This window comes from Bubalus bubalis, chromosome 10 (assembly GCF_019923935.1).
Source record: "Bubalus bubalis isolate 160015118507 breed Murrah chromosome 10, NDDB_SH_1, whole genome shotgun sequence".
Taxonomy (NCBI): domain Eukaryota; kingdom Metazoa; phylum Chordata; class Mammalia; order Artiodactyla; family Bovidae; genus Bubalus; species Bubalus bubalis.
Genome location: NC_059166.1, coordinates 94,129,158 through 94,141,291, shown reverse-complemented (window position 1 = coordinate 94,141,291; position 12,134 = coordinate 94,129,158). Strand labels below are relative to the sequence as shown.

Here is a 12,134-nt window from a genome sequence, read left to right as displayed (position 1 = left end):
AACACTTGGAAGTGAATTGTCCGAGGAGACACGTGCTGAAAAAGCAAGAGATTTTACTGGGAAAGGGCACCCAGGTGGAGAGCAGGAGAGTAAGGGAACCCAGGAGAACTGCTCTGCCTCGTGGCTCCCTGTTTCGGGTTTTATGGTGCTGGGATTAGTCTCTGGGTTGTCTTTAGCCGATCATTCTGACTCAGAGTCCTTCCTGGTAGTGCAGGCCTTGTTCAGCCAAGATGGACGCCAGAGAGGAGGATTCTGGGAGGTGGTTGGACAGGTGGTGTCTCCTTTTGACCTTTCCCGAACTCTTCTGGTTGGTGGAGGCTTATTAGTTCCGTGTTCCTTACCAGGACTTCTGTTGTAAAACAGCTCATGCGAATGGCGACTATGGTGCCTGGCCAGAGTGAGTGGTTTCAGTTAGTGTGCTTACCCTGACAGTTTTACCCCATGGCTCCAGTCACCAAGAAACATTCTCCTAATGTGTGTTTGGAAAGCATTTCATCAGTCGTTTTTTGAGCATCTGCTTTGTCCCGGGCATCTGTTGAGGAGGCAGCCCCCGTCTCTCTGAGAGGGCAGAGGGTGGATGGGGGTGCTCAACTGTGGGCACGGTGCCGGGAGAGCATACTCAGCGTGTTCAGATGCCGGCACAGACTGAACGCCGCGTCAGGAAGGCGCCTGCACTGGGGAGGAGTTGGGGGTCTGTCTGGCCCGCCTGCCGGGCTGGAGTGGCTGCGGGGGTGGGGTGGGGAGAGGGCCTCGGTCTCGTGGGCTCAGCCGGAAGCGGGGACTGTACCCAGCTGGGCAGGAGGCCAGCCTCACCCTTCGTGCCCTCTTCTTGGGAGGCGGGACAGCTGCTCCGAGAGCTGGTTTAACCTGGGACAAGTGAAGGGCACTGCTTCTGTTTGGGGGAACCAGCAGAAGCTGCTCAGAAGGGTTAGAGCAGTGGAGTTTTCCAGCTGTACCAGCAGAGGTGTGTTGAAATCCCAGTCTTCCTGTGTAAAACTCACTGGAGGTGATGTGAGGATTTAACTCAGACACTTCATATAAAGCATGATTAGAGTACCTGGCAATAGAACTTACAAATGTTAGTGTTAAAAAAACAAAAAACAAATGTTAGTGTTAAAAATGTTATTAAAATCCAAAGTGTTATATTCTTATTTCCTTTTAGTTTATACACAATATCATTCAAAGGCACTTGGAATAGACCAAGAAGAAGGCACTAAAGATTGTTTAAAGTGCTTTGTTTACCATTACTCACTTGGATTTTCGGTGTCAGATGAGTTCTGATATACCCAAGGTTAATAGACAGCTGCCTCGAGGGTTTCTCTTTGGTAGAAACGGCCTTCACAAGGTTGTCATATTTGTGTGCTGGGCAGACCTTCTGTTCATGTGAGCTGCAGCACTGATTTTTAACAACTTGCTTTCTTTAGCTCAAAACATTTAACCTTTCTTTTGAATTCTGGAATGTGTGCAGTGTAAACCGTCATCTACCAACATTAGTCTGAAATCTTAAGGTAAAGGAGAAAGAACAGTTACCCGCAAGCAGCTGATTGTAAACTTCATGCTGTGCCATTGAGACTGGAATTTCTTCTCTTTTAGTGCGTTGTCCTGATTTCTTCTGTTTGCTCATTGCCTCTTCAAGGGGTCCTTCGTGCTTCATTATCATTCTTTATGATGTTGTCCCAGCTAAGTTTCTTCCATTTGCCTCGGGCTTTCCTTGTACTCTGTGCTCCTATTACATGTCTTGTCCACCGGCTGCTGTTTCTGCATGTTGATGGAGCAGCATTGCTCCTCCCCAAGCAGGGAGCCCAGTCCTGACACGCTGTTTGCACAGATGGCTTCTACACACACCTGTGCACACACACACACACGGCTTCTACACACACACACATACACAGCTTCACACTAACACACGGTTTCTAGACACACGTGCACACACACACAGAGACGGCTTCTACACACACACACACACACACACACACAGCTTCTACACACACACATGGCTTCTACACACATACACAGACGGCTTCTACACACACACACACACACATAGCTTTTACACACACACACACGGCTTCTACACACACACAGACACGGCTTCTACACACACACACATGGCTTCTACACACACACACACGCACGGCTTCTACACACACACGACTTCTACACACATACACACACAGCATCTACACACACACACACGGCTTCTACACACACACGGCTTCTACACACACACACGGCTTCTACACATATACACGCACGGCTTCTACACACATACGGCTTCTACACACACGGTTTCTACACACACACATACACTGTGTTTGGCCCCCTCCTCCCTGGAAGGGGAGAGTTTTTCATTTGTCTGGGTGTGTGTGCACATATCTGTACAAACCAGATGTAACTGATGTGGATTTAATTATTTTTCTTAAATTATACCGATTTACAGTATTTAAACCATTTAATTTGAATAAGACTCGTTCTTTCTAAATTTTAAAATATTTATCTGAAAAGCTTTTTTAACACCTTGATGTTCTGTGGCCTTTGTGGTCTCTGAGCTTTCCCTTAGCCAGCAGAGCCTGTGCTGCTGGTGGGCACTTGGGGAAGAGGCCACGCTGGGCGGCAGGGCCGGTGACGGGGCTGCCTGTGTCCGCCTGCAGCCCAGCGCCTGCTGTGGCTACGCTGCCTGCTTCCGCTGTGCGCCGGGGAGGCGCCGGGCTTGGCGGAGGATGCCGCGGGGAGAGACAGCTCTGAGGCTGTGCTGTGCCGCGGTTTCCGAGCTGGTCACCTCACTGCTTCTCTTAACAACACAGATAATTATCAACTAAAAGCTGGTTTCAGATTTTCAGAGTTGGGATGGTTTCTTTGTAGTTGTATACAGTTGTAACTACATGACTTTTGTGAAATGCAGCTTAAAAGAGCCTCACTGGTCTTGGGGTCCGAAGACTTGGTTCTAGTCCAAGTTTTGCTGCTTCACTAGAGAATTGACTCCAAGTCTTTAATCTCTGGGCCCTGTGTTTCTGAAACTGGAGGTAATGAAGGGGAGCCCTTCCCATGCTTTATACAGACAGAAGTGATAGCATGTGAATATTCTTTTAAAAAGTTTAGGGAACAGGTCATGTTTATAATGATGGTAATATAATTTTCAGTTGTCCTATTTAAATCCTGAAAATAAAAAATAGAAGTGTTGTTTAAAGGTTGAGCATCAAGTTTTAATCTTGAACATTTTCTCCAGTCCTCAAATTGTTACCATGAAAAGGAATGATAAACTTCAATTTTATCATTACCCTCTTGCCATGTAACAACGCTTTGTTAGAAAATCTCCATCTGCTATGCCTGAAAAGGCAACAAAAAACCTATACATTATATTATCTAAGTGATCTATTAACAGATGAAATTTTAACCAACTTTATATCAGGAAACTATTAACAGAGGTACTTCAATCACATAGCTTCAAATATGGAGAAAAAACAGGTAGAAAACCAAGATCTTATCCTGTAGTAAAAAATAAAAGTTTTGAGGTGATTTGAGAATTCTATGTGTTCAGCAAGCCAAACGTGGTAAGTCAAATTAACCATCACTGAAATCCAGTGGGGAGATACGCTGGGATTTTGTTTGCTGATTTTCCAAGGTTGAGAAGTTTTCATTTAAGTTAAAAGGCTTTATTTTTCAACAGTTCTGTGAATGCTTGGCTTTTTAGTAACAAGGAGAATCAAGGGGGGTTTTACTCCATCATGTTAGAGGATCCTGTGGAGGGGAGACTTCAGGGGAGAGAGGAGAGGACAGCTGTGTTCCATGCTCTCTGTGAGGTGGGACACGGGCCTGGGAGCATTCTTCACCTTAGGTTTGTGGAGCTCAGAGAGGACCTTTCTCAGTCACTCGACACAGATATCAGTGTTGGCACAGAGACCACGGTCCCTAAGCAGACGCTTCCACTGCCTCATTCTAAAGGATCCCAAAGTCCCTTGGGCTCGCGTAAGTTGACTTTCATGGCAGCTTTACTCACTGCCAGAGGTGATTACAAAGAAAGCCCCACTTTGTTTTTTGTCTGGAATGCCTTTCTGAGATTTCCAAAGGCCAGTTTATAAATAAAAGGCTTCCTTGGTGGCTCAGTGGTGAAGAATCTGCGTGCACTGCAGGAGACACAGGTTTGATTCTTGGGTCTGGAAGATCCCCTGGAGGGGGAAATGGCAACCCATTCTGTATTCTTGTCTGGGAAGTCCCATGGACAGAGGGTCACAAAAGAGTTGGATGTGCCTGAGGACTGAGCACACACACGTACTTAATGGAAGGAGAGGGTGCAGCTGTTCTCCAGCGCAGTGGTGGGAGCAGAAGGCATGTTGCTGCCTGTAGAGGAAGCGAGCCCTGCCCGCGTTAGGGTCAGGACTGTGCGTGGCGCTGCTCTGGGTCTGCAGTGGTTCTGGTCTGGGAGCTACCTCCATGCCAGTGTTGAGGATTGAAGCTGCAAGTTACCGTAGGTCCACGCAGTGTCATCACATGCAGTCTGTCTGCCCCACCCACGCATACGTAACACAGTTTTATTTAAGAAAACTCTCATTGTATATACAGTATTTTAAGCATATTTTTACTCATGCTTGCTGCTGCTGCTGCTAAGTTGCTTCAGTCGTGTCCGACTCTGTGCGACCCCGTAGACGGCAGCCCACCAGGCTCCCCTGTCCCTGGGATTCTCCAGGCAAGAACACTGGAGTGGGTTGCCATTTCCTTCTCCAATGCATGAAAGTAAAAAGTGAAAGTGAGGTTGCTCAGTCGTGTCTGACTCTTAGCGACCCCATGGACTGCAGCCTACCAGGCTCCTCTGTCCATGGGATTTTCCAGGCAAGAACACTGGAGTGGGGTGCCATTGCCTTCTCCTTACTCATCCTCATAAGCATACAAAATGAATGATAGGGATTTTTTATTGGGTATAATACACATTAAAATTTAACCATTCTCATCAGTTCCAAGTTTTCATGGCATTAAGCTCTTTCACATTTTTGTGTAGCCATCACTATCACATGTGCAAGGGAACTTTTATTCTTGTGTGGTTTGCATCTTTGGCAGGAATTTGTCACTTTTACAGTAAAAACTGAATTTAAGATTACAGTCTGAGACTTTGTTGTATCTCTGTGATACTGGACAAGTTTAACATTTTTTGCCATCTGTAAATGAGGGTAGTTTTAGTACCTCTTTTATGGGCTTCCCTGGTGGCTCAGAGGTTAAAGCGTCTGCCTCCAATGCGGGAGACCTGGGTTCGATCCCTGGGTCGGGAAGGTCCCCTGGAGAAGGAAATGGTAACCCACTCCAGTATTCTTGCCTAGAGAATCCCATGGATGGAGAAGCCTGGTAGACTATAGTCCGTGGGGTCGCAAAGAGGCAGACACGACTGAGGGACTTCACTTTCTTTCCTTCTTTCACTTCACAGCATTATAATAAAGACTGGACAAGTGTATGTGTGTGTATTTGTATTTTTTCAGGCTTGGCACAAAGCAAACACTATACTGAGTGCTGACTCTTACTTTTATTAGTCACATATGTGACCCTAAGGCTGTGAAAGGTGAAATAAGACTTTGAAAACCAAATAAAGTGCCACATGTCATTTTACCGATTAGATAATGTATGACTAAGTACTGATCAGGGCTTAGACTTCAAAGTATAAAGAAATTAGTATCCTTAGTGGCATATAATGTACTGCTTCAAACAGATTTAAAATTTCTGAAGGATGTACAGTTTATAAAAGAATGAAAATAGATTATTTGCCTGTAGTAGATGAACGTCTTTGTTCTCACATATCACATCCTGAGCTTACGTAGGTGCTGTGTAAGTCAACTGACAGTTCTGTGGCAAAAAATTAGTTGACAGCATTTCTCCCAATTCACCGAAAATAATAATAGTAATAATAATGTTAATAGTATTTTCTTACACTTAAAATTTTTTGAAATATAAATTTTTCCTGATTGTTACAGTGTTTGCTGTTATGTAAAACAGCAACAAATTTTAACTGAAAAACTGAGAGTAGTTATTTAGGCTCAACTTGTCGGGTTTTTCTTTTCTTCTTTTTTTTTTTTTTTTCACTTTTCTTCCTCTTGGTCATGGTTTGTCTTGGAGGACATGTGCTTCTGTTTGTGAGGTTAAGTTGTGTGTGATGTGGTCGTGTTTCCTGCTATCACAGTGCTTCCTTGTTCTTGTGGTAGAGTGAACGAGCCTGATGAGGTGGTTTCCCCGTCCTCCGCTCTGCAGCTTAGGAGTGCAGGCACCGCTGACACGGGCGGTGTTGCCACTTGAGTTTCGTTACTGAGTTGTGGATGCCGCAGGCAACGTGTTCTTTTGTTTGTGTTTTTAACCTAGGAAACCCTGTCTTTCTAAAGTACGTTACTTGTGGTTCATTCACCGCTCCGTCTGATGTGTACTATCTGATGTGCTGCGCTGGTAGTGGGCTGAAAGACATGCAGTGGCTCTTTAAAGAGGTCTGATTTCAAAATGAATGTTGCTGTTTTGAATGAACTAGAAATGGGAATATACTTTCATGTGTAAATCATGTTTGAATTTTACGTCATGGTTGTGTGTTAGCTTAAAGTTCTGTGTATTATAAATTAGTAGTAGTCTGTGCATTGTTTTATTGCTTGACCTTTAAATTGTCCATAGTGCTTGATAGAGATCTAACATGTGTAACACATAAACATGTGTGCATTGAATATTTCTTTCTTATTGCTCTCATAGTGATATCACTGAAAATGATTGAGAGATATTTGCAGTTGGTCTCTTCCAAACTAACCTTTCATGGTTTTCATACAGTTTTACAAATTAAGTAGTAAAGATTATTGTGACCCGTTATTCCTGGAAATTAATGATGAGTTGTTTCCCTGAAGCTTAAACGGGAAAATAAAAGATACTAATTTCCATAGTTACACTTCAAGAAAGAGAAGAAATCTGTGAGTTCCTGTGGGTTTTGATAGAAACACCCAGTATGTGGTAGATCTTCCATTAAATTTGCCAGATATTTGAAGTCCTACTCTATGCAAGACATCCATCCACCTCATTTTGAAGAGGTTTTAGAAGATACCTGTGTGCCTTTGAGATATGTATGGTTCATCAGAGAGAGCAAATGAGATTGTTGTTGTTGCTGTTCAGTTGCTCAGTCGTGTCCGACTCATTGTGACCCCATTGACTGAAGTACACGAGGCTTCCCTGGCCTTCACCATCTCGTGGAGCTTACTCAGACTCAGGTCCATCGAGTCGGTGATGCCATCCAGCCATCTCATCCTCTGTCGTCCCCTTCTCCTCCTGCCTTCAATCTTTCCCAGTATCAGGGTCTTTTCCAATGAGTCAGTTCTTTGCATCAGGTGGCCAAAGTATTGGAATTTCAGCTTCAGCATCAGTCCTTCCAGTGAATATTCAGGACTGATTTCCATTAGGATTGACTGGTTGGATCTCCTTGCTGTCCAAGGGACTCTCCACAGTCTTCTCCAACACCACAGTTCAAAAGCATCAAGTCTTCTGCGCTCAGCTTTCTTTTGAGTCCAACTCTCACATCTGTACATGAATACTGGAAAAACCATAGCTTTGACTAGATCTACCTTTGTTGGCAAACTGATGTCTCTGCTTTTTAATATCCTGTCTAGGTTAGTCATAACTTTCCTTACAAGGAGCAAGCGTCTTTTAATTTTGTGGCTACAGTCACCATCTGCAGTGATTTTAGAGCCCAAGAAAATAAAGTCCATCACTGTTTGCGTTATTTCCCCATCTATTGCCATGAAGTGATGGGACCAGATGCCATGATCTTAGTTTTTTGAATGTTGAGTTTTAAGTAAACTTCTTCACTCTCCTCTTTCACCTTCATCAAGAGGCTCTTTAGTTCCTCTTTATTTTCTGCCATAAGAGTGGTGTCGTCTCTTTATTTGAGGTTACTGATATTTCCCCTGGAAGTCTTGATTCCAGCTTGTGCTTCATCCAGCCCAGCATTTCTCATTATGTACCCTGCATAGAAGTTAAATAAGCAGGGTGACAGTATACAGCCTTGATGTACTCCTTTCTCAATTTGGAATCAGTCTGCTCTTCCATGTCCAGTTCTAACTGTTGCTTCTTGACCTGCGTACAGATTTCGCAGGAGGCAGGTAAGGTGGTCTGGTATTCCCATCTCTTTAAGAATTTTCCACAACTTGTTGTGATCCACACAAAGGCTTTAGCGTAGTCAGTGAAGCAGAAGTAGATGTTTTTCTGGAACTCTCTTGCCTTTTCTATGATCCAGTAGACATTGGCAACTTGATCTCTGGTTTCTCTGCCTTTTCTAAATCCAGCTTGAACATCTGGAAGTTCTCGGTTCATGTACTGTTGAAGCCTGGCTTGGAGAATTTTGAGCATTACTTTGCTTGCATGTGAAATGAGTGCAATTGTGCGGTAGTTTGAGCATGCTTTGGCATTGCCTTTCTTTGCAATTGAAATGAAAACTGACCTTTTCTAGTCCTGTGGCCATTACTGAGTTTTCCACATTTGCTGGCATATTGAGTGCAGCACTTCAACAGCATCATCTCTTAGGATTTGAAATAGCTCAGGTGGAGGTCCATCACCTCCACTAGCTTTGTTCGTAGTGATGTTTCCAAAGGCCCACTTGACTCTGCATTCTAGGATGTCTGGCTCTAGGTGAGTGATCACACCATCATGGTTATCTGGGTCATGAAGATCTTTTTTGTATAGTTCTTCTATGTTTTCTTGCCACCTCTTAATATCTGATGTTCCTGTTAGGTCCATATCATTTCTGTCCTTTAATGTACTCATCTTTGCTTGAAATGTTCCCATGATATCTCTCATTTTTTGAAGAGATCTCTAGTCTTTCCCATTGTGTTGTTTTCCTCTATCTCTGTGTTGTTCACTTAAGAAGCCTTTCTTACCTCTCCTTGCTGTTCAGTGGAACTCTGCATTCAGATGGGTATATCTTTCTTTTTATCCTTTGCCTTTCACTTCTCTTCTTTTCTTAGCTATTTGTAAGTCCTTCTCAGACAGCCATTTTACCTTTTTTCATTTCTTTTTCTTGGCCATTGTTTTGATCACCACCTCCTGTATAATATCATGAACCTCCATCCATAATTCTTCAGGCACTCTATCAGATCTAATCCCTTGACCACTGTATGATCATAAGGGATTTGATTTAGGTCATATGTTAATGGCCTGATGTTTTCCCCTAATTTCTTCAATTTCAGTCTGAATTTGCAATAAGGAGCTCATAATCTGAGCCACAGTCAGCTCCCGGTCTTGTTTTTGCTGATTATAGTATAGAGCTTCTCCACCTTTGACCTCAAAGAATATAATCAATCTGATTTCGGCGTTGACCATCTGGTGATGTCCATGTGTAGATACGTCTCTTGTGTTGTTGGAAGAGGGTGTTTGCTATGACCAGTGCGTTCCCTTGGCAAAACTCTGTTAGCTTCTGCTCTGCTTCATTTTGTACTCCAAAGCTGAATTTGCCTGTTACTCCAAGTATCTCTCTTGACTTTCTACTTTTGCATTCCAATCCCCTCTGATGGAAGGGACTTCTTTTCCAAAACGAGATTGGAAGCTGTTCAAGTAGAAGCTTGATTGGGATGTAAGTCCCTGGAGATGGGGTTGTGATGTTCTAAGCTGTTCCTTGAGGTTGTGCCCACAGAGGACTGAGCTGTGGCCGGGCCCCATTCCCTGAAACCCCGGTCTCACAGCTCTCTGCCCTGCATCCCACCCGAGCCCCCACTTCACACCTTGTAAGTTCTGGGCTGCCATGAGGAGGGGATATGAGAGCTGTGAGGGTGAGCAGGGGGCTGATCTGGGGCCATTACTGAAGGTCACCATGTCTGAATAAAGAAAGGATTTATTTCAGTGTTTTGTGATACTTCCTACAGAATCAGTATGTAGGGTACATTTGTTTTCTTTCTATCCCTTATATAACTTTAAATTTTAACATTTCAGGAATTTAAAGTCATTAATATTTACTTCCAAGGTTAGGTAAATATGATACGAAGTACTATTGGAAACACACATGTGTGCCTTTATGAAGAGGCAGTGTTTGTAGGAAGGTGGTGTCAAATCCCAGCTTAGCTGGTTCCCTCAAAAGTGGGTCTGTCTCATCCAGTCCCATATGGTTATGGGGATTAGATGAATTAATATATGTAAAGTACTCAGAACAGCACCTTACATGTAAGGAAGCATCAGGACACAGAATAGTGTGAGTAGTGCAGTAGTACCGCTGGTGAAAAGGGGGTTTACATACATACCTAGAAACCAGTGGGTAAAGACTGTTTCTTTGAGAACAAACAGAACTGAAAGTGGTTTCTTTGGGAAAGAAGGTATACCCTGGGTAAGAGGTGGGCGTATATATATATATTTTGTTTGTTTTTTTAAAGGAGGGCATATATATTTTGTTGTTAACATTCTGAACTTCTTTTAACCTTATGTTAAATTTTAGAATAATGCCGTGTTCCAGGTACTTTTAAGAGATTCTAGAACCTTTAGGACGAGACTCTGTGCTCTTTTCAGATGGGCCTGCCGAGGCGCCGGTGACCAATGGGAGTGCAGTTGTGGGGCCAGCCCTGAACGATGACCTGGACATCTTTGGACCGATGATCTCTAACCCCTTACCTGCAACTGTCATGCCCCCGGCTCAGGTATTGTGTGAGAGTGTGCTTTTACAGGATCGCTGTGTATTTCCTTTTTTGAAAGTTTCCATTTTGAATTGTTTCTGATTTGAAAGCCTCCTGATCTTTAGGCCAGGAGTTGGCAAGCTAAGCCTGCAGCTTTTTTTGCAGACAAAGTGTGATTGGAGCACAGCCACTCCTTTTACTTAGGCATTGTTTGTGGCTGCTTTCCACAGCAGAAGCAAGTTGAGAATTTGCAGCTAGGTAGTAGTAGATACTCTGTGACCCACAAAGCCTAAGTAGTCACCGTCTGAAGTTTGTTGATTCTTACTTTTTGACAGACAGAGTTTAGAATGAGTAAGTGGGGAAAGTCGAACTGTTTCAGCCTTGCGCGTGATCCACAGGGTACTTCCATAAGAGGTTTTGAACTGTGGGTATGTGAACATGTCCTAGAAGCCAGTTGCTTTTTCTCCTGCTCCTGTCGATCCAGCCCTGGACAGTGTTTCCTTCTGTTTTATAAATAAGTTTCATTTGTGTTCATTGGTGCAGGAAAACCCAGAACAAGAAATTCTAGCAAACTCAATACTCTTATTCTTTTTTTAATGAAGACAAACACATGATTTTTTAGCAAATGTTCCTTACTTTTTAATTTTGATGATTTTTAAAAAATTATTTAGAAGACAATATTAGTGATCAAGATTTTTTAAAAGTATCAATGATTAAGAAATTTTGACTTACCTTCTTAACATTACATGGAATTTCATGTTTTTTTCTTTTTTTTTGCCTTTATTCTTTTTTTAAAAAAATTAAACTATAGTTGATTTACAATGCTGTGTTAGTTTCAGGTTTATGGCAGAGTGATTCAGTTATACATATATGTTCTTTTTCAGATTCCTTTTCCTTACAGGTTATTATAAAATATTGAGTATCATTCCCCATGCTATACAGTAGGTCCTAGATGTTTCTCTGTTTTATACATAGTAGTGTGTGTATGTTAATCCCAAACTCCTAATTTATTCCTCCCCTTCTCTTTCCCTTTGGGTGATCGTAAGTTTGTTTTCTATGCCTGTGAGCCTATATTTCTGTTTTGTAAATAAGTTTCTGTTTTGTAAATGAACTTCTTTCTTATAAGTTTGTGTGGAATGAACTTATTCCACATATAAGTGGTATCATATGGTACTTGTCTTTCTCTGTCTGACTTACTTCACCAGTGGCATTATTTCATTCTTTTTAAAGGCTGAGTAATATTCCATTGGACGTCCCTGGTGGCTTGGAGAAGGAAATGGCAACCCACTCTAGTATTCTTGCCTGGAGAATCCCAGGGACGGGGGAGCCTGGTGGGCTGCCATCTGCGGGGTTGCACAGAGTCGGACATGACTGAAACGACTTAGCAGCAGCAGCAGCAATATTCCATTGGGCCTCCTTGGTGGCTTGGTGGTAAAGAATCCACCTGCCAATGAATGAGACACGGGTTTGATCCCTGGGTCAGGAAGCTCCCCTGGAGAAGGAAATGGCAACCCACTCCAGTACTCTTGCCTGAGAAAT

The 12,134-nt window shown here is 43.0% G+C and overlaps 1 protein-coding gene across 5 annotated transcripts in view; it reads left to right on the top strand.

Moving 5' to 3' along the window:
- SMAP1 (small ArfGAP 1) overlaps positions 1-12,134 on the top strand; it is a 188,141-nt gene that overhangs the window by 166,583 nt on the left and 9,424 nt on the right. For all 5 annotated transcript variants that reach the window (XM_025294939.3, XM_025294937.3, XM_025294938.3 and 2 more), the window contains one exon: positions 10,492-10,619. In XM_025294939.3, coding sequence (XP_025150724.3) covers positions 10,492-10,619 — 128 coding nt within the window. The remainder of the gene's footprint in view (positions 1-10,491; positions 10,620-12,134) is intronic.